The sequence below is a fragment of the Meles meles genome, chromosome 5 (assembly GCF_922984935.1).
Source record: "Meles meles chromosome 5, mMelMel3.1 paternal haplotype, whole genome shotgun sequence".
NCBI lineage: Eukaryota > Metazoa > Chordata > Mammalia > Carnivora > Mustelidae > Meles > Meles meles.
Window position 1 is genome coordinate 153,986,642 of NC_060070.1, and position 22,408 is coordinate 154,009,049.

The 22,408-nt window shown below is 49.9% G+C and overlaps 1 protein-coding gene across 6 annotated transcripts; it reads right to left on the minus strand.

The window, feature by feature from the left end:
• Positions 1 to 5,441: 5,441 nt before the first annotated feature.
• Positions 5,442 to 15,565, minus strand: ZNF311 (zinc finger protein 311). 6 transcript variants are annotated; one of them, XM_046004744.1, is made up of 7 exons: positions 15,136 to 15,565; positions 14,289 to 14,597; positions 13,874 to 13,952; positions 10,439 to 10,518; positions 10,081 to 10,328; positions 9,638 to 9,742; positions 5,442 to 7,380 (listed from the first exon to the last, which is right to left on the minus strand). In XM_046004744.1, exons 3-7 carry the CDS (start codon positions 13,937 to 13,939, stop codon positions 5,891 to 5,893), a joined length of 1,989 nt encoding a protein of 662 aa, XP_045860700.1. In that variant the 5' UTR covers positions 13,940 to 13,952; positions 14,289 to 14,597; positions 15,136 to 15,565; the 3' UTR covers positions 5,442 to 5,890. The 6 variants fall into 6 exon arrangements, with proteins under 6 accessions (XP_045860700.1, XP_045860699.1, XP_045860702.1 ...); XM_046004743.1 differs by having other exon boundaries at positions 14,714 to 15,565; XM_046004746.1 differs by adding an exon at positions 11,711 to 11,760 and having other exon boundaries at positions 14,289 to 15,565.
• Between the last annotated feature and the right edge of the window lie 6,843 nt (positions 15,566 to 22,408).

The following is a 22,408-nucleotide window of genomic DNA, read 5'->3' on the forward strand; positions in this document are numbered from 1 at the left end:
CTCGAAACTGACAGGTTAATTAGTTACCTTATAAACAGAGTGAAGTATCAGAATATTCACAGTTCTTGATAGACACATGTTGTCAACAGGCAGAGAAAAGGAAAGGTGTTTAAATTGTTACCAGTTATGTGTAAGTCACAACTGAAATTTAAGAATTACACTGCTAGGAAGGGAGGCAGCATAGGGGACTGCATAAAGCCAAAAAATCACACTCCTATTGTTATTTCCTTATTTGCCCTTTTAGTCACTTGTCCTTTCTTTCCACTTTGAAATTTGAGAGTTGCCCTCTGGTGCTCATTATCCCACAACTCATTCCCAGCTTCTGTCCTCCCGCTACAATGCATTTTTTCATGCTGAGACATGTCTGAAATTATGTTGATACGGATGAACTACCGGATATTTTCCATTTTGTAAAATTTGAACATGTTGGATTTACTGGTTGCCTTATCTTGTCACTTGATTAGTTTCCTGTCAGTCTTGATATTATTCCCTAATTCTTCAAAATAACAGTGAAACTCCTAAATGCTCTTTTCTATCTGGTCAGTGCATCGGGTGTTATTTTCCCTGGAGACCTTCCTCCCAGACTGCTTCTCCATCATGTTCGTCAGGATCCACTGCACAGAACTGGGGGTTTGCCTTTGACGCCTCCTTCCTTTTGCTGTAAAGTCTGCTTCTTGGGTCCCATCTCTCTTTTTGTAAATTCTTGATTTCACTGATTTGCTTGAGTGGAGTTTATGATAAGATAAACACGTGAGATAAAATTTTGAGACCTTTCATGTCTTTAAAATACCTTTATTTTACCTAACAATTGATTAATCATTTGATTATAGAAATCTAAGTTAAATTGTTTCCTTTAGGATTTTTTTTTAAAGATTTTATTTATTTATTTGACAGAGATCACAAGTAGGCAGAGAGGCAGGCAGAGAGAGAGAAGGGCAAGCAGGCTCCCTGCTGAGCAGAGAGCCCAATTCAGGGCTTGATCCCAGGACCCTGAGATCATGACCTGAGCTGAAGGAAGAGGCTTTACCCACTGAGCCACCCAGGCACCCCTCCCTTAGGATTTTGAAGGCATTACTCTGCTGTCTGTCATCTTCAAGTGCTCTTCTTGATTATTCCAATGGTAATTTATTTTCTCATCCTTTATCTTTGACTTTTCTTTTTCCTGCCTGAAAACTCTGACGTCTTTCTTTTATCCACAGTATCTTGGGCAGATGTTTTGCCATTCATTGAACCACGTGCTTGGCAGGCCTTTCCCTGTAGGAACTGATTTTCTTACAGGATTAGATAATTTTCTGTCTCTTTTGATCATTTCATTCTTTTGGAACTTCTGCTAAATGGGATTCCTTCTCTAGATTTTTTTGTTTCCCTTTTATTTTATACTTTTGACAAGATATGCAAGTATAAACATTTTGAAGCACAATATCAAAATGAGCACTTTTGAACAGATCACTCAAAATACAGAGCTGCGGTGTCCAATATGGTACCCACAAGCTCCAGGTGGTGAGTTAGCACTTCAAATGTGGCTCACATGACTGAAGAAGTGAATTTTTAATTCTATTTAAAATTTAAATTTAAAAAGAGCATTCTGCATTCTGTTACTGCAAAACTTCCTTTTTTATGTATTTATTTTTTTAGTAACATGAAATGGATTATTTGCTTCAAGGGTACAGGTCTGTGAATCATCAGTCTTACACAGTTCACAGCACTCACCATAGCACACGCCCTCCCCAGTGCCCGTCCCCTAGCTACCCCGGCCCTCCCCCAGCCCCAGCAGCCTATCAGAAAACTTCTTAGTATGTTTGGGACAACTTGATTTGTGAATTTATTTTTTTCAACTGTAAGTTTTATGAAATCGAAGTACAGACCTAAGTATAGTATTTCTAATGAAAATGTAGCTGTAAATATAGAATACAGCAAAAAATACAGTACTTCATTAATGTTTTTTTTTTTAAAGATTTTATTTATTTGACAGACAGAGATCACAAGCAGGCAGAGAGAGAGAAGAAAGCAGGCAGAGAGAGAGGAGAAAGCAGGCTTCCCGCCAAGCGGAGAGCCGGATGTGGGGCTCGATCCCAGGACCCTGGGATCATGACCTGAGCCAAAGGCAGAGGCTTTAACCCACTCAGCCACCCAGGCGCCCCCATTAATATGTTTTTGACTGTATGTTGAAATGATAGTTTGAACATAGTCGGCCACTTTGAAATACACTACTAAAATTAATTTCATTCTTTTTCTAAATTATGTTTGTGGCTGGCATTACGTTTCTATTGGACAGGTCTGGGCTAGCATATTACTAAGAAATTTGCATCAACTTATGTGCCTCTCTCCTATCCCATCACTGTGACTCCTTTTCAGAGGTAACCCCTATGCTAAATTCTGTTTATTGTTGTTTTACTTACACAAATAATGCACTTACGAATAGCTCTCCAATCAATGTACGACTTTGTCTTCCTCCCTTCTGAACTTCATACAAACGGCACCAAACTGTACGTTGTCTCCCGGGCCTTGCTCTTCCCATCTGGACTGTCCACTCTCGACCCACGTTCCTGTGTGGATAATGCGATTCGGTCGTTCACGTTCGTTTCTGTAAGGCATCCATTGTCTAAATATGGCAAAATACGTTTTTCTGCTTAGTGTTGCTGAACATCTGGGTTGTTGCCGGGTTTTGCGATAACGAGCGACAGCTCCGGGGAAGCCCTTGTACCGGCTGTGAGTGCGAGCGCGCGAGCATGTCTCTGCCCGTATCCCGAGGGATGGATCTGTAAGCTGGTAGGGGATTGGTCAGCTTTATGCCACAGCATCTGTTCGTTTCCAAAGCGGCTGCACGAGTTCACAGCCTCAGCCGGACATATGGCAGCTTCACGTCCAGGCCAACACTTGGCGAGGCCCGTTGTTTTCGTCTTTCTCAGTCTAGCAGGAGTCTCACGCTGTCACTGTGCCGAGTTCCTTATTATGGAGACTGGACTCTGTTCTGTGTTTAGTCATTGCTGTTTTTAAATTTTCTGTGAAGTACTTCTTCATGCTTTCTGCCTTTTTTGGGGTTGTCTTTTGCTTGTCGATTTAAAGGAATTTTTTTTGGGAAATTTTTTATTTGACAGAGATCACAAGTAGGCAGAGAGGCAGGGGACGGGGTGGGGTAGGGTCGGGGGAAGCAGGCTCCCCGCTGAGCAGAGAGCCCGATGTGGGACTTGATCCCAGGACCCTGAGACCATGACCTGAGCTGAAGGCGGAGGCTTAACCCACTGAGCCACCCAGGTGCCCCTAAAAGAATTTTTATATAAGGTCAAATCATATTAAACTGCCACAACTCAACCTTTAGATACAGTAAGTCATGAGACTCAACCTAAAATATTTATTTACCTATTTTTGAGAGACTGTGAAGTGGGGAGGGAGGGGCAGAGGCAGAGGGAGAGAGAGAGAATTTTTTTTTTAAGATTTTATTTATTTATTTGACAGAGAGATCACAAGTAGGCAGAGAGGCAGGCAGAGAGAGAGGGGGGAAGCAGGCTCCCTGCTGAGCAGAGAGCCCATGCAGGGCTCGATCCCAGGACCCTGAGACCATGACCTGAGCCGAAGGCAGAGGCTTAACCCACTGAGCCACCCAGGCACCCCGAGAGAGAGAATCTTAAGCAGACTCCGTGCTCAGCTCAATGGCTGATGCAGGAGTGTCTCTCCCAACCCCAAGATCACCTGAGGTGAAATCCAGGGCCGCATAATCAACTGAGCCAGGCAGGCACCCCAACCTAAAATATTTTAGATGACAATTATTTGCCAAGTGTGTGTGTTCAAAATATCTTTTTTCAAGTCATGAGAAAATTGTATTTTCCCTTTTTTTTGTGGTGAATTTGATTAAAGAAATTCACTTTAATCTAGCTGTATTTATCAGAAAATTTTCTTTAAAATTAACCTTTTTTGATGTCTTGAGAAATCTTTTCTTAGCCTGAAGGTACAAATATTATCCAGAGTTTACTCATAGAAGGATAAAAGGTTGCCTTTTGTAGGTCTTGGCTAGGAATTGCACTGCAAAATAAATTTTAGTGTCAGTTTGTCATTGTCCACAAAAATGCGCTATGGGGATTTTTTACTCAGGTTGCAATGAAGCTGTTGATCAATTCTGGGAAGAACTGACATCCTTATAACACCGAGTCTTCCCCTGCACAGACACATACAGCCTTGATAAGAGCAGTAGAGTCGGTCTTGAAGAAAAAGAAATAGGACTTACAGAGTTTAAAGCTGTGGTAATTAACCAGGTTGGCGCCATGTAAGGACAGACAGTAGACCAAGGGAACAGAAGGAAAGGCCAACTTCGAGACATGACCCTCACAAACCCGTCTTCCACTTGGCCACTGTCTTCCTAGAACACTGCTGTGACCCAGACACCCGCCGGGGAGACTGCCAGTGGGCTCCCGGGTCTGCAGTGAGAAACCCCAGATGGCTAGCTTCAGCTCCAGGAATCTTCAGCTGTTTTCTGAACATTTTAAAATAAACAGTGAGGAAGCATTAAAGAAATTTCAGGTATTTTGCCTTGTGGAAAAAGAAGTGCTTGATTTGTCTTAAAAATTTTGAAAGACTGTTTTGTGGGCAGTGAGTGAAACTCGCTCTGTGGGGATGGCAGGGCACCCAACTGCACCGCGTGTAGAAGCTGTAGGACACATCTCTGCTCATGGGTGGTTCAAAATCTGACACCTGGATCTTATTCCACTTCTGAAAACTGAATGAAGTGTACATTCCCTACTTCAGTTGTGAAGATAAAGTGAAAACAGTCTCATTGTATCAATGTTCAGAATGACATATTTCTCAGATTTTGCATTAAGGTGATGAGGTTAAAAATTTACAATTTTTTTTTTTTAAGAGAGGGAGGGAGGAAGGGAGAGAGAGAGGAGAGAGAGGGAGGATCTCCAGTAGACTCTCCACCAGCAGCGAACTCAATCTCACAACCCTGGGATCGTGATCTGAGCTGAAATCAAGAGTCTGACACTTAACCAACTGAGCCACCCAGGTGCCCCTGGGATTTTCAATGTCTAACAGCCTTGTTGGCTGTGGTTATTTATTTTAATTCTGTCTGTAAAAAATACTTGTAATGTTTGAAAGAGAAAGGGTGTCTGCTAAGAGATACTGAAAGACCTGGAAAGATAGATGCAAACTTCTCATACATTTGAAAGAGCATTTCATATGTCATGCAAATAAATACAGCAAATTTTAAGAAATCAACACATTGGCACTTTGATGTATTTATAACAAAGTGAGATGGGCTTCATGGTCTTTCCATATGTAAACTGTTACTGGAGCAGCGCATAGCTAGATCCCACTTACCTGATTTCTAAATCTGCCCCATCCTGTCTTCCTTTCCCATCCGGGTCTCAGCAATTCTGATCCCACATGGAAAAGTACTGTTCAGTCTTTAAGTTAAAACCAAACCAAAACCTTGCTAAAATTGATCAATATTTTATGAACTAAAACGTGCTCCGTGCTGAACTGAGCTGTAACCTCACATCTAAGAGATGTACCGCAGGCGTACTGGAGGGGTGCAGGCTGGAGCCTGGCGGGGCTTGGAGGTGTGTGTGCAGAACTTAGTAGCTAAGTGATTCTGAGCAGGTTTCATCTTTTTAGGCCCTAATTTCCCCATCCTGTAGGGCTGTTTTATGCAGTCAACGAGTTAGCACTGCACAGCCCTTAGAAGAGTGGCTGGCATGCTCCGAGGCCAGGAGGGATCTGGTATCATCACTGACTGGCATTCCCGATTGGCAGTGCAGGTGCTCGCCCCAGCACTACCCAGGGCGGTCAGGCTCCAGGGAGCTCAGCCGGAGGCAGCAAGCCGGATAGAACCAGGCTCCGGGGCGGAAGGAGAACGGAAAGCGCCCACACAGACGGCATCCGCAGGGCCTGCGGGTCAAACCCCGCCTACGGAGGAGGTCGGACCGGTCCTGGGGAGGGGGCCTTCCCACCCTCCCCATCCTCGATGTCGCCTCTTCTTGTGTCCCGTGAGGTTCGCGCTCACCCTGAAGGCTTTTCCGCACTGCTCACACGCGTAGGGCTTCTCCCCCGTGTGCACCCGCTGGTGCCCGACCAGGGCGGCGCGCTGGCGGAAGGCGGCGCCGCACTCGCGGCAGGGGTAGGGCTTCTCCCCGCTGTGGATCCGGCGGTGCTGCGTCAGGCCTGAGCGGTGGTGGAAGGCCTTCCCGCACGCCTCGCACGCGTACGGCTTCTCGCCAGTGTGGATCCTGCGGTGGTTGGTCAGGTTGGACTTCCCGCGGAAGGCCCTCCCGCACTCGGGGCAGGCGAACGGCTTCTCGCCGGTGTGCAGCCGCTGGTGCACGGCCAGGCCGTGCCGGTCGTGGAAGGCCTTGCCGCAGTGCGCGCACGGGTGCGGCTTCTCGCTGCGGCGCGCGCGCCCGGGAGCCCTGCTCCGGCCCCGGGGGCGACCGGCCCGGCCGCACCGCCCACACGGATAGGGCTTCTCGGGGGCGTGGGCTGTTGGGGGGCGGCGCGGCCCCGCGCGGCCGCCGCACTGGGGGCAGCCCGCGGCCGGCTCCCGCGCGTGCGTCCGCACGTGCTTGCGCAGGTCGGAGCTCCGGCGGAAGGCCCTCCCGCACGCGCGGCACGGGTACGGCCGCTCGCCGCTGTGGATCCGGCCGTGCTTGGCGAGGTCCGAGCTGCCGCGGAAGGCCCTGCCGCACTGCCCGCACGTGTATGGCCGCTCCCCGGTGTGCGTGCGGCCGTGCAGTGTAAGGCAGTGCCGAAAGCGGAAGGCCTTGCCACACACCGCGCACTCGTGCGGCCGCTCGCCGCTGTGGACCCGCTGGTGCCGCCGCAGTCGGCTAGCGCTGCTGAAGGCCTTCCCGCACGCGCTGCAGCCGTGCGGCCTCTCCCCGCCGTGCGCCTTGCGGTGCCGGCAGAGCGCCGACGGGCTGCTAAAGGCCTTCCCGCACTGCGCGCAGCGGAAGGGCTTCTCCCCCGTGTGCGTGACGCGGTGCACACACAGCTGCTTTCTAGTCTTGAACGCTTTCCCGCACTCGTGACACGCATGGGGCTTCTCGCCAGCACAGACGCGCCCGTGGAGAAGCGGGAAGCTCTGGCTGCGCGCGGCACCTGGGCGGGGGCTCCGTGCGGGCAGGCCTCGGGGGCGCGGGGTGCACTTGGAGTCTGCGCTCAAGTTGTTGGTGAGCACCGCCCGGGCCCTTCCTTCCTGGCGGGTCCCCTTCTTCTCTCCCAGTGTCTCCACCCCGTCCGGGTCCCGTGCATTCTCCGACTTGACATCCTGGACACAAGCTCCTCCAGCCTCAGGGTGCCTGGACAGGACGCCGCCGACTTCCCCACCCTCAGACACCTCCTGCTCTGAACTTGCCCTCTCAGTCCCGGGCTGGGTCCCGTCCGCTGACACTAAGGAAAGAAACACGGCAGATCGGGGAGGGGAAAGGGTGTAGCCCTTGGAAGAGTTCGTGACTTTCCCAGGCTGGAAGAGCCCTACGTCATGGCCAAAGGCCAGGGCAGCTGGCATAGTGAGAAGTAACAGGATAGCTCGGACTCTGCAGACTTTACAGACGCCCCTAGCAACCTGCATGTTCTCGAGACTCTCCTGGGGTAGTGAATGGCAAATTCATACCCTGGTCACCCGGGTCAGGAGACTGAGTCACACCCAACCCTCTCCCTCCCTCAGATTTGCTCAGCTGACCTTTCACAAATTCCACCTGAGACATGGCCTGCGGTCTAGCACCCCAGGGACCCGGTCTAGCACCCCAGGGACCCGTCTGCCCTGCTCTGCAGTGTAGCTCTGCCCACCGGGGTGCAGGGCACATCTGGTCTGGGTTGTCCCTCCCCCAAACAGGCCAGGTTCTCTCTGCTTAGACTCTGGACCCAGGTTCTGCCAACAGCCGGTGCTGGGGGGATGGCACACGGCTCAGGGGAGGGAACATTCTGCCCCAGCCCCTAGCAGCCTAGCAGCCAGCGAGACAGCAGACCTACCAAGAGGCAGAGGGGACGGTGGGGTGAGGGGCCTGATGTCCCCCTGCTCTTAGCTTCCAGGACATCCCAAATAATAAATTCTCATTGTTTTGCTCAAGTTAGCTTGAGTCAATTTCTACTGCCGGCAACCAGAGTTTAAATCAGTCTTCTCTTAATCTCAGCTCTACCCCTTCCTCTCTTTTTCCTGCCAGGGCATTCTCGCTCCCTAACTGCCACCCCACCCCCTTTAAGTGTCCTTTAACCTGGCTCCCTTTGAATCTATGCTCTACTCTGCTTCCAGATTTTTCTTTCTAAAAATCAAATCCTCTTATGACATGCCTCAGCTTAAATATCTCAATGGCACTGTATGTTAGCCGTGTGTAGGCCAGAGTCCCAGCTCTGGAGTGGCCCTCCGGGCTGAAATCCTAGCTCTGACTCCTACTGGCTGTGCAACCTGGGAGGACGACTGCAGGACCCTGGGCCTCAGCAGTCGTCTGTGAGACGGGATCAGTACCGAAGCTCATGTGTGTGAAGCACTGCCACAAGGACGTGCATGCTTCAGCAGCGTCAGCTACGGCTGTCAGGATGAAGTTCAAAGTTGGCAGTTTGCAAAAACCCCTCTGAATCACGGCTCCCCACCCTGGCCTCCCAGGGCCCTCTGCTCTGGTCATGCAGCTCACACTCATGTCTTCCCTCCTCGACACCGGCCCACATTCCCAGAATGCCTCTCCCCTTCTTCCACTAAACCATATCACTTATGCAGCACGCTTAGTTCATGGTCCGTCCTTCCACAGTCATTGGGCCCCAGGTCAGGGACAGATGCTTCTCTTCTGTGTTCCATGTCCCAGGCACATATCTGTGGCTCTCACTATTGTGTGCCGTGCCATCACTCACTACCTGCCTTCCCTACTAGGCAATAACATTGCCGCCATCTCTAGTTCCTTATCTAGTGACTGGTATACAGTAGTTGCTCAGTAAATGTTTGCAGGATGGCAGGAGGGAGGAGAAAGGAAGAGCCGTTATTGTGATAGGGCAGTTGGGCTGGTCTACAAATAAGGGACGCTTTTTTGATGGACTAGTAGGGAAACAGTTTGAATGAGGAGCTGGTACTGTTTCACAGCTGACCCAGTAGGCGGGTCAGGGAGTGTGAGAGGCAACATGAGAAGGAGGTAGACCCAAGTACAGAAACAGGGAGGGCTCCGTGGAGACCGGCTGCGGGGAGAGACGAGTTTGCCTCTTCAGAGGGCAATGCGCTATCCAGTAAACACCAGGGGTTAGCGAGAGTGCTGGCCGGGAAAGGGGAGAAGTGAGCCGTGTCCATGCGGAGCTAAGAGCTGGGGCCATGAGGGAACAGAAAAGGGAAAAGGGTCAGAGGCACGAGGCTCAATGTAGGGAAGGTCCTGAGCAAAAACTCAGCGCAGAAAAGCAGCGTTCCCTGAGCACTGGGGTGACTGATACCCAGCAGGGAGATGAATTCGCTGAGCTGTTTCTGGGGCCAAACTGCACGGCCTTTAGATAGGTGCCAAGAGGCAATTAGATGACGGACAGAGTAACTGCTTGAATAGTTTGCTGCTGTTCGTCTTCTCTGTGTTCGGGTGCCTGGGCAGGTGGGGACGGATGACCCAGCACCAAGAACATTGTCTGACCATCGTCCCCAGGGCACCCAGCAGGAGGCCGGAGCGCCTCCATCACTCACCCGGGAAGGAGCAGCTCAGGAGCCCCCAGTCCTGCAGATCCCGAACGCGGGGCTCAGTGCCCCGCTCCAGACAGGAGATGAGAGGCGGCTTGGGGCCGGCAAAGCCTGGTTGTGGAGAAGGAATGAGCGCGTAGAGCGGCATGACAAGGGTCCTAGCACCCAGCCTTGACCCCTCTGCGTGTGCAGGGAAAACAGGAAAGAAATGGCCACTGGTGTGGAGAGCAGGTTCTCAGGGGTCTGGTCACATGGAGACGCATGTATGGACGCTCACAAAGAGTCGTTCTCAGGAGGCAGAGGGGGAGACCCCGGGGAGCAGTCCCTGCCCTGGCGATTGTCTTGCTCGGTGACAGAGGCGGGTCAGGGGGCCCGACAGGCGTCGCCCAACAACGCGACTGGAGGGAAAGGAGAGGGAACGGCGCCGAGCCCCGCGGGGACGTCCTTACCGAGCGAGACCACCAGCCCGTAGTTCTCCAGCATGACTGCCGCGTAGAGGCACCGCTGAGCGCGGGTCAGACGCCGCCACTCCCCGCCACTGAAGCGCACGGCCACGTCCTCAAACGTCACCGAGTCCCGAGGCCGCGCGCGCCGGCGGTCCTGCAGGAAACCCCGCGTGCACTCAGACACGGACACGGGAGGCCTTGCGCGAGAGGGTTCGCAGAAACGAGAGCTGATGCCTGTGCGTGCACCCGGGCTGAGGTGAGAGGACAGGCCACACACGGCAGAGGAACCAGAGGGAAACACGTGTCACCCCGTGGATGCCCGCTGTCAGGAGGGGCGAGGGCGGGGAGGGCTGCGGCTCACCCGTGCGCTGCTCTTCGCTCCTGGCGGGGCTGCTCGGCCTCCCTCCAGGGCAGACGCCCGGTGCTGCCGCGCCCGCGGGGCTGAGAGAGAAAGGAGGCGGGTCAATGCGGCGCAGTAATCTCGAAACCTCCGCTTTCCTCCCGTCTTCCCCGACGTAGAAGCGTCTCAAGCTCCGTTTTCCGCGTTATTTCTCCAGCCTCGGCTCGGTGTTGGGCAGCGGGCCGTGGCACCAAGTCGGGCCCATGGCCAGCGCCCACCCTCACCTTGCGCGTTTCCTAGAATGGCCTCACCCCTCCCCGAGCACATCACTGACTCTTGGCTCGTGGGATAACCTCTCTTCTAGTATCTGAACGTTCCAGTCACTTCTTCCAGAGAGACCTGAGGCGCGGACGGGGCGGGGCAGCGGAAAGGAGGAAGGTGTGGAGCGGCCGCACCCGGGGCAGGCCCGAAGCTTACTCCTTTCACTAACTTAACGGCTGCTCCACCTGCAGTCAGTTCCTAGAGGGACACCGCCTCCCCCTGCGTGACGGGATCTGTCCTAGCAACCCCCGAGCAGGAGCCCTCCCGCCCAGAGCACTGCAGCGCAGCCCACTGCCCGGCCCTCAGTCCTTCCCGGGGCGAGCTCGGCCTTTCCCCGGCTTCAGTGTCGGCGGCAACCACGCCTCCCAGAACCTTCATCAGCACATCCCAAATCCGGGTCGGAAGGTTCCAGTGGGGTTAGTCACCAGTTGGTGAGAACTGAGGATTACCTTGTGGCCTTAGGTCCCCCAAATTTCATTCCAGTTTTACCAAAACTTCAATTTGGGAGCAAACTGGTTTTTTCCCCAGAGAAACTTCCCACAATTCTTCTTCGGTTTAGGCTACTCTCAGCTTTTGACCAAGACCTGGGCTGTTTTAGTCCTTGTGGGTGCCCCCGTCACTCGCTCTGCAATTCTTGGTCGCACACCGTCCCACACCCGCCAGGCCTGTGCACAGCTCTTGGCAGCTGCTCGTTCTGCTCGGCTCCTCGTGGCATCAAAAACAGAAACCCTCCAACTGTATTTTTTTTTTTTTTCGATCCACATTTTGTTACGAACATTTTCAAGTATAGAGAAAAACTGAAAGAATTGTTTAGTAAGCAGCTACACACTCACCTAAATGTTCAGAGTGCGTGCTCGATCACACATCTGTCCATCTAACTAGCCCTCTATTAGCCCACTTTATTTTTTGCTGCATTTCAAAGTAACTGAAGATACCAGCATACTGCACCCCAAAACACTTTATGGCACGTACCATGAACTAGAGTTCATTATCTGTTTACCTTCCTGTTGAGGAGAAAGTTCCTACAGTAAAATAAACAAGTCCTGAGTAACCCATTGGATGAGCTTTGACCAACACCCCTATGTAACCCAAACTGCCCTTGGGATATATCCTAGGAGCATTTCTACTATACCCCCTTCACAGACTGGGAGTTTTGTGCTCAGTGGTTCTTCTTTTTCTTCTTTTCTAAGTGCTCATCACACTAAGAATTCTTTTGAATTGTGGGGAAAAAATGTAACAAATTTTACTGCATTGACCATTTTTAAGTGTACAGTTGAGCAGCGTTGACAACACTCACAGTGTTGTGTAATCTCGAGAACTTCTTCATCCTGCAAAACTGCAACTCTAGGGGCTCCTAGGTGGCTCAGTGGGTTAAAGCCTCTGCCTTCCACTTAAGTCATGGTCTCAGGGTCCTGGGATCTTCCCCCTCCCCCTCTGCCTGCCTCTCTGCCTACTTGTGATCTCTCTCCGTCAAATAAATAAAATCTTAAAAAGAAAAACAAACTTGAAACTCTATACCCGTTACATAGTCGTTGTTTGTCCCTCCTCAATCCCTGGTCACTACAGTGATTCTTAGGCTTTGTTCTTTAGCTTCAGATTTTGAAAGGTCAGTTTCTGCTTTCAAGTTAAACATGAACTTGGGAGACAGGCTATGTGCTCAAATGGCATAAAACTACCTTTGCCAATTCAGGCTGCCATAACAAAATACCCCAGAATGCATGGCTTACATACTGGAAACCTAGTGCTCATGGTTCTGGAGGCTGCAAGCCTGAGATCCAGGAGCCGGCACGGGCTCTGCCTGGCTTGCTATCCTTCTGTCCTCACCTGGGGGACCCCATGGGAGTTCTGGTCTCCTCCTCTAACAAGGACACTAATTTTTTCATGCAGCCCCACCCCTATGTCTTTCTCTCAACCAAATTACTTACCAAAGGCCCCACCTCTAAATATCGCAATGGAGGTAGGTCTTCAACATGTGAATTTTGAGGGACACAAACATTCAGTCGGCAACTATTTGTTAAAGCAGTGTATGGATATAATCTAGGATGACATTCATCCACTTATGTTTTATGTCAGATGACTGTGAACTTTATGGTCCCCGCAATTCCCAATGGGAAGAAAATTTAAGATCTTATGAAAAAGGAGGACCGGGAGACTCAGGTCTGATGTGAACCATAAGAAGTGTGTATAATTTTATATTTTAAAAAAGAAATAATACCCAAGTTAAGCAATGTTGATTATCTTCTACCTAAATTTATATTGAAGATGTTCTGTATTTTTAATTTTCATTTATGATTCCTTATACGGTGGAAATTTCAGGATATCTCTTCTGGAAGTTCCAATAATATACTTTTCTTCTTTTTCGATAATATATACTAAAAGCCTACTTTTGGGGTTCCCAAGTGCCTAGTCCTCTGCCCAAAAGTCTGTGCCTTTTAGGGTCTGACTGGGACTCCAGAACTGCTGAATGGCGTCTCCTGGGTTTTAGCTCCATCAGCCACTTCTCCACAGTCTAGACCACTTTGCTTTTCACAAGTCACCACTCAGCACCTCTAAAGCCCAGCCTCACCTTTCCCCATCTTCCTTTATTTTTCCAAAAGCTTCACGACTAAACCTTTGCTCTAAAGCCGCTATTTTATCTTGTTTCTCAGGGACTCATTCTATACTTTTAAAATCTCAAGGTTCCAAAAAGGTCTACAGAAGTAAAATTATATACGCTTAACATGGACATGGTGGCAAAACTGGTGGGGTAGGAGTTACTGAATGATACCATACGTTTCATGTATGTACACACATGTACACACATGTAAGTTATCTATCATACGTGTCAAGTTGTACATGTCGTTAAGTATATATAATAAGGAATACTATTCTTTGGTAAGTTGCTTTATAGGATCTTTTCTTATGATTCTGATTTTTTTCCAAATTGGATATAGGATGAGGGCAGAAACGGAATATAGTTCCTCTCAATACTGACCCAAGCCTAGAAATAAGAGAAGATGTCCAGCAAATGCTCAGTAATGAGTGGATTTCCAGACTCCAGGAAGCATGTCCTCCTTGCCCCCCACCCACCGCCCAGGCCACGTCCCAGCTGTTTTAAGCTGCCGTCCTCCTGGCACAATACCCTGTGCGCCTCACCTCTTTCCCGCAGGAGCTCAGCATCAGGGGTCCCAGGCAGCTGGCGTGGAGGGCCTGGACTCTCATGTGACTCCATCACCTATTACAAAGCACAGAAAAACTCAGGGAAGTTACAGATGGGAGGAAAACAAGCTCTAACCAACTATGAAGCTTTGTCCGTGGAAATCAACTCCCAGACATTCCGGGCAGGGGAGGGGGAGAGAAATTCAGGGACTCAGTCCCTGATACACTTTATGAAAAACAGAGAAGACTTCCAATTCCTCTCTATCACTCGAAAGCTCTCATGGTCACAAGGCCGTCCAGCAAAAATATTTTGAAGCGGGAAACTTCCACCACGTCCCCCACTGCTTTCCTTTTCTGTACTCGCTTCTCCTTCCTCCTCCTGGAGAAGTGTCGCAGATCCTCCTTTCCTTACCTGCTGCATCTTTTTACTCAGCTTTCTTTAGTTTTCCACCACAGTCCAGATTCTTCCCTGCTGTTTGGGTCAAAATCCGAGTCAGTTCTGGCTTTGCCCAGACAAGTCTGGAAGTGGCCTGTGGGATGCCAGTGGCCCTGCTGACCCACAGGGCAGCTGCTATTTGGCCCGATGTGTCACACAGTGCCCTGGATTTGGAGTTTCTCAGCAGCATTGAGCTAGCTGTGGTCTCACACCTTGTCTTCCTGAATATTCCGTGAAAAGGAAAAGAGAGGCCCGCGAACACAGGGAGGAGTCGCCGGGGATTATCTGTGGAAGAGGGAGCACAGGAAGACAAGCGGAAAATGGTACGTATCTGGAACAGAACCTCCACAGCTACCATCCTGGTCCAGGCCGCCACCCACTGCCTTGCTCTCCATTCTTACTAGCTGGTCTCCCTGCGTCTGTCCTTCCCTGCTGCCTCTTCTCAATACAACGGTTGGACGGGTAGGCTTAAAACTAAGCTGGATTATTTCATCTCTGTTTAAAGCCTCCCAGTCTCCAGTTTACTCAAAGCAGTGGTACAAAGCTGTATAAATGCGCCCATTCCTTCTGGCCATCTCTGTCGCTTATTCAGAATAAAGCTGGTCTTCCAGGGGCATACACGTCTACAGATGGTCCTGCTAGTCTCCTTGTTCAGCCGACCTCACGCACACAGACCCTTGGCTTCCAGCGTAGGGCCTTTGCACCAGCTGTCCCTGCACCTCAAGCAATCCTCATGGCGAATGGTCTGTCTTCTTCCGAGATCGACTCTAGGTGCCCTATTAAGGTCGCCACCTGCTCTCTCTTTCCAACCCAGACGCCTTACCTGGCTTTACCTTTCCTCTCTCTTTTCCAACAGCGCTCGCCCACTTCCCAACACGGTAAATTACTCTAGTCCCGCGTCTGTTCCGTCTGGTCCGTCCCTCCCTCGCTAACTCTAGGCTCCTAGGCTCTGGAGGGCAGGGAGTTCTGGCCACTGTGTGCACGGCTGTGCTTGCAACGCCCCAAACAGCGCCTGCACCAGCGGCTCAAGGAATGAGCGCCTGCGCGGACGCCGGGGGGGGGGGACAGTCGACCTGATGAAAGAAGGGAGGGGGCGGGCCGGAGCACCTGCGGGAAAGCCCGATCTGCGGGGCGAGCCCGCCGCGGAGCCCGCCCCTCCCGCGGAAGACCCTGCGGTGCCCGCTGGCCGCTCGCGAGCCCGCGGGGGAGCGCCCGTCGCGCACCGGCTGCAGGCACAGGCCTTCCCGCCCCTCCTCCTTCAAGCAACCAGAAACCAGGGACCTCTGCGCCTGCGCCGCTTCCCAGTCCTCCACCACCCACTTCCGGTGGCTTTCTAGGAAACGCGACCCCTCGCTGGTCCGGGCCTCCCCGGAAATTCCTCCGGGCTCTCGCGCGCGCACATCCCGGGAGTTCGCGCGAGTGTCTGAGGGCGCGAGGGGCGCGGGGTCGCAGCGTGCGTGCGTCAGCGCCGCAGCCCGTTGTAGCGCGGGCTCGCGTTCCCGCTGCGGCGCGCGGGGTTTTCTGACGTAAATACGGGAAAAAGTCACTTTAAATGTGAGCCCAAACCGCGAGGTAAATGACGCAGTGCTTTCTAAGGAGTTATAAACGAGGTTCCGAGCAGTTGCCGCCGACACGAACGCGGAGAGGCGGCCCGTCAGCCCGCCGGCCGCCCGCAGCCCCGGGGTTCGGGCGGGAGCCTCTGACCGCAAACCCGGAGACGTGGTCCCGGCGTCGTGGCCCCGGACTGCGTCATGGGCGCTCTCCGGCCGTTTCCACTAAACCTGGGCGCTGACGACCCCAGTCCTGCGGGCGTACTGCTCGCCGAGGGCCCGGAGCGGGGCCGCTGTCGCCGGGCCCCAGACGCACGCGACACGCGTCTCCGAACAAGACACACAGTCTCCGTGCTTGTTCGGGGTCGTTTCTCGTAATCTTTTAATTCAGAGCTGGAACAGCTCCTCCTGCCCCGGGAACAGACTGGGCGGTGTGTCCTGAATCGCGCGGGCCGGTGTTGTCCGTTTGCATCCTCGCTTACTCCGCCAGCCTTGAGTTTCCCGTGAACTAGAAGTCGGCCCCAGAGCTCGGTTCGAGGCCGGTTTACCGCGACGGGCGCGGGTTGCCCTTCGGCGCGTCCTCGCTGCGCGTCGGAGGCACAGGACGTCTGACTCGCTCCGTGCGCCGCGAAGCCCCGCGCGACGGCCGCACCCTTGCGGAGAAGTCCCCACCACCCCCTCATCGGCGGGGCTCGCCCACGGATCTTTGCCCAAATCAGCCATTCATTCGGGTTTGCAAAATGGGGATGTTTCTCGTTGGTGGTTTTTGTCTTATCGATGAACAGGCGTTTCTTTTGAAGGGGTTTTTCCTCACCCACACACAAGTGGAGGGCTATTTGGTTGTCCTGAAATGTAGTACGAACAGAAGGACAATGAATGTTTCCTTTTCAGTTTAATTGCCGGGATTCAGAGTCAGTCGTCGCTCGCCCCGCGGGCCGTGACCAGCCACGGCTGGCCCTCCGTGGAGGTGGCCAGCAACGAGCCTTCAGGATTCCGTCCGTGTCGCTCCCGTGCACGCGGCCGGGGCTGCTGTGTGCGACCAGCGGACTGTGGCGGAAGTGACGTTACGTTAAGTCATGAAAGAGACTGTGGCTTCCAGCTTTGTCTCTCTCCCTCCCTCCCTCTGAAGCCCCCCGTCAGCGGCCATAGGAGCGAGTTGAGGATTGCATCCTCCAGCCCCCAGCAAGGCTTCCGATGACCGCAGCCCAGCGCAGAGACCCCGCACCAACGGCTACGCTGCTCTCAGGTTCCTGCTCGACAGACACTGGGAGGTCATAAATAGTCGATGTCTGGTTCTAAGCTTTGAGGGTACGGTTTTATGCAGCAATTGATAACTAATTTTTTTGGTTTGGTTTCTCCTTCTGAACCTCATTACAAGCTCATGGGTTTTTAATTTTTACTTATTTATCTTAAAAAAGGTTTAATTATGTGTGAGAGAGAGAGAAGAAGAGAGTGAGAGAGAGAGCGAGCACGAGCAGGGGTGAGGGACAGAGGAAGAGGAAGAGAGAGAGAGAGTCCTCAAGCCGACTTGCTGCTGAGCACAGAGCCTGATGCAGGACTTGATCCCAGGACCCTGAGATCGTGACCTGAGCCAAAATCCAAAGTCAGCCACTTAACCAACTGAATCACCGAGGTGCCCCTGCAAACTCATGGATTTTTTAAAAAAACACATTCGAGTCATTATCTTTGATGTTCAGATGATTCCTCTTTGGCGTGTGGGAGTGCCTCTGTTTTGTCTCCTGTGTCCTTTTTATGTAACTCTGAAAGCCTTTGTTAGCTTTTTTATTCTGTAGCAGGACAAGATACTTCAAACTTATTTGGCATATTTCCTGCCTCATTTCTCCAAGGCAGAATCAATTTCTCTAGGAGTCTTTGTTCCTTTCAGTGGGTCCAATGACTGCATATCTTTGTGAATGGTCACAATTAACTTCACTTAAAGCACGTCAAAATTGAACCAAATTTACTTAACCATGGGACTGAATTCAGGTTAACGCACTTGGTTCCTGTGTGTGGGAGACCCTGACCAAGTTGTACCTCATGTCCCAGTTTCCTCATCTGTCAACTGGATCCTGTCTAAGTACCTAACTTTTAGAGTTGTTCTGAAGGCTAAATGAGGTCATGTACTGAAATCACTTAATATGTTGCCTGGCATCAAATTTAATGATTAGGATAATAGAATTGCAAGTCTGGATGGTACATAGTGATCACAAAAAAAGAATAAGTACAATTCCTTCGTTTCACATTTGAGAAGATTGAGGCTCAAGACATTAAAAAATGTTCAAAAATTACATAGGAGGATAAAGAAAAGAAGAGAAACCAATGACTCCAGAGTCTCGGATCTCAAACCTAGGTTATTTTGCATATAGTCTAGGGGCGCCTGGGTGGCTCAGTGGGTTAAAGCCTCTGCCTTCAGCTCAGGTCATGATTCCAAGGTCCTGGGATTGAGCCCTGCATTGGGCTCTCTGCTCAACAGGGAGACTGCTTCCCCCTCTCTCTCTCTGCCTGCCTCTCTGTCTACTTGTGATCTCTGTCTGTCAAATAAATAAACAAAATCTTAAAAAAAAAAAAAGAAACAGAGTCTGTCCAACCCAATCAGGGTTTCTGTTTATTCAGACAGAGGAGATTAGGTATCACAATCCTGGACTTAGAGCTTTATTGCAAAGCTGTAGTCATCAAGACAGTATGGTACTGGCAGAATAACAGACACAAAGATCAATTGAAGAGAATAGAAAACCCAGAATGGACCCACAACTAATATGCTCAACTAGTCTTTAACAAAGGAGGAAAGAATATCCAGTGGATATTCAACAAATGGTATGGAAAATTGGACAGCCACATGCAGAGGAGTGAAACTGGACCACTTCCTTATACCATACACAACAATAAATTCAAAATGGATGAAAGACCTTAATATGAGAAGGAAACCATTGAAATCCTAGAGGAGAACATAGGCAGCAACCTCTTTAACCTTGGCCATAGCAAGTTCTTACTAGACACGTACATCTCTGGAGGCAAGGGAAACAAAGGCAAAAATGAATTACTGGGACTTCATCAAGATAAAAAGTTTCTGCACAGTGAAGGAAGTAACACAACTAAAAGGCAGCCTATGCATGGGAGAAGATATTTGGAAATGTCATTACAGATGAAGGGCTCGTATCTGAGATCTATAAAAAACTTCTCAAACTCAACATCCAAAAAGCAAATAATCCATCAAGAAATGGGCAGAAGACATGAACAGAAACTTCTCCAAAGAAGACATACAAATGGCCAACAGACAATGAGAAAATGCTCCACATTCCTTGGCATCAGGGAAGTACAAATCAAAACCACGGTGATATCCCATCTTACACCACTCAGAATGGCGAAAATTAATAAGTCAGGGAACAACAGATTTTAGCGAGGATGCAGAGAAAGGGGAACCCTCCTATACTGTTGCTGGGAATGCAAGCTGGTGCAGCCAATCTGGAAAATAGTATGGAGGTTCTTCAAGAGGATAAAAATAGAGCTACCCTATGACCCAGGAATTACACTAGGTATTTACCCCAAAGATACAGATGTAGTGAAAAGAAGGGGCACATGCATCCTAACGTTCATAGCAGAAATGTCCACAATAGCCAAACTGTTAAAAAGCCCAGATGTCCATTGATAGGTGAATGGATAAAGATGTGCTCGCGCGCATACACACACACACACACACACACACAGTAGAATATCACACAGCCATCAAAAATGAAATTTTTCCATTTGCAATGTCATGGATGGAACTGAAGGTATCATGCTATGTGAAATAACTCAATCAGAGAAAGACAATTATCATATGATCTCACTCATATGTGGAATTTAAGAAACAAAACAGGATCATAGGGAAACAGAAAAAAAAACAAGTTGAAACTTGAGAGGGAGACAAACTATAAGAGATTCTTACAGGATACAAACTAAGGGTTGCAGGAGGGGGGGTGGTGGGTGTGATGTAACTGGGTGATGGGCATTAAGGAGGGCACCTGATGTACTAATGAGCACTGGGTGTTATATAAGACTGAAGAATCACAGACCTCTACCTCTGAAACCAATAATATGTTATATGTTAATTAATTGAATTTAAATTAAAAATGATTTCCCCCCAAGAAGAAAAAAAGAAATTACTGTTCACTCTGCACTAATATCTGAATTTTTACAGATGCTATTTTGTTAATTCTCATTGAATCAGGTGAGAATATATTTGTTCTGTCTCCCTAACATGAATGCAAAGTCTTTTCTAGCATAGATTCCACTATTCTATGAATAATGTCTTCATCAAAATCCAGAATAGAGTTTACCTTCAGTATCTGTATGATATAAAATATATCCCCCAGTGAGGAAGCTGTCAGTAGATGTGATACAGTCGTGCCAACTGAAATAAGGGAATAGTATACCCTGGGCTTTTCAGAGCTCACATAACAAATATTTATGTATCATGAAGTCCACGCCACTGTGTTCTAGGGATAACTAGTCCCTCACTTCAGGAAGCTCACAGTCTAGTACAGTGCTTCCTAAACATTAGTGGGCATATGAACTGGGGTGCTACTGAGAGTGCAGATTCAGTCCTGCCCTGGTGTTAACTGGGAGGTCCAGGTGCTGCTCAGGAATCTGTATTTGTGATGAGCACTCCACTGACTCAGTTTCAAGTGGTCTTTCCACATCACTAGGGAAATACTCTCCAGTTGATCAATATGCCTTTTGAAAACAAAGCCAAGAGGACATCAAGGAAGACTGGCATGAAACTCCCACTGTACCACAGTGACTGACCAAGCCTGTGGCAAGACGAAGGTTGTGGGTTAAGAGTGTGATAAGAGGGGATTGCACACTTGTATCTATGGTGATAAAAATAAAATGGATCCAAGTAGAAGGGATCCACATGCTCTTTGAAGGATAGGTTGTAATCTGGTGTGCAGTTTTTCTGTATTTTTTCTTCTGGAAGATTTTAAGTTAAGATTCATAGTTGGGAGTACTCTTGAAATGTCCTGAAGTTGCTAAGATAAAGAAAGAAGACAACAGAAAGTAGAAACTCTGAGTCTTTAGGACTCACCTGGTGCACAGAAGCTTCTGGGGCTTTCTCAAATCTGCTGCTCACGGATCAGAAACATAAGACCTCTGACCTCACTCCATTGGGGAGGTCATAGTATGTCTGGGAAACTGCAGTGCTCCTTGTAGGGAAGGGAATGGGGCATGATTACCTAGAGAGTAAAATAAAGCCACCTCAAAGCCTGGTCCGACCCTTCTGGTCAGTAAGAGGTCCATAGAGATCAGGGGGAATAAATAAGCTGAGACAAAATGACAGATGGATTTAAAATATTCTGAGTATCCAAAACTTATAAATAACTCCTACAAATTAATCACCAGAAGGCAGACAACTGAGTAGAAGTGTGGCAAAATGAGAGGCACATCACAAAGTAATCTAAATAGCCAGAGAATATTTCCAGAGGCTCAGCTGCATTGGTGAACAGGGAAGTGCCAGTGAAAACCTCAGGAGCCCTCACTGCATGCGTACTGCGGTGTCTAAAAGGAACAGGGCGCTCTGAGTGTTGGCAGGCTTGCCGAGCAATGGTATATTTTAACATGGCTGCTGGGACTGCAAACCATACAACGGCTTCGGGAAACTCCCACCCTCTCCAGCCCAACAGCTCCTAGTGACGAGCACAGCAGAAATGCGTACATCGTTTCACCACGAGACAGGTTCCCACCGTTCACAGCAGCACCCTTTTAATAAGCAAAACGGGAAATAACTCAAATGTCCATCGGTGAAATAACAAAGTGTAATATTACCACGTGGCACAACACATGCACAAATAGCTGTGACTAGTGACAGAAGCCAAACACAAAAGCATGTATACTGCTTTGTTCCCTTCATATAAGATCAGAAACAAGCAAAAGTAGCCAATTGGGTTAGAAGCCAGGAAAATTACTACCTCAGGTAGAGGTGGGAGGCAGGGAGACACTGCCTGAAGGGGGCACAGAGGAGTAAGCAACCGAGGTGCACAGAGTGTAGTCACGTGGGTGCTTCTGCTTCATGAATATTCATCCCGCTGGACGTTTAACCATTTGCACACTTTTCTGCACACCTTATACCCAATATGATTTCACCCCCACCCCCAAAAACTCCCACAAATATATAAACATGTCGTAGCAAGAGGGAACTAAATCAGAGAATCAGCTTTCTGGTCCCAGAAAGGCAAAGGCACATTTTACTGGGCTGCTTTGTTTATGCTGAAGGAAAAGATTATTTCTTTCTTTTTTTTTTTTTTTAAGATTCTACTCATCCATTTGACAGATAGAGATCACAAGTAGGCAGAGAGGCAGGCAGAGAGAGAGAGAGAGGAGGAAGCAGGCTCCCAGCCAAGCAGAGAGCCCGATGCGGGGCTCGATCCCAGGACCCTGGGACCATGACCTGAGCGAAAGGCAGAGGCTTTAACCCACTGAGCCACCCAGGCGCCCCGAAAAGATTATTTCTGATGGAGTGTGTGCAATGAGATTCTGCAGCAGTCTCCCTCAGATCTAGAGGAGCTGGCT

Excerpts from the sequence above, each read along its gene's own strand:
- ZNF311 (XM_046004744.1), bottom strand. The coding sequence starts at position 13,939 with ATGAGAGTCCAGGCCCTCCACGCCAGCTGCCTGGGACCCCTGATGCTG. Across the intron at positions 10,519-13,873 it reads TGAGCTCCTGCGGGAAAGAG|CCCCGCGGGCGCGGCAGCAC; the intron begins GTGAGGCGCACA and ends TTTCTCTCTCAG. Across the intron at positions 7,381-9,637 it reads CCTGAGCTGCTCCTTCCCGG|TGTCAGCGGACGGGACCCAG; the intron begins GTGAGTGATGGA and ends TTCTTTCCTTAG.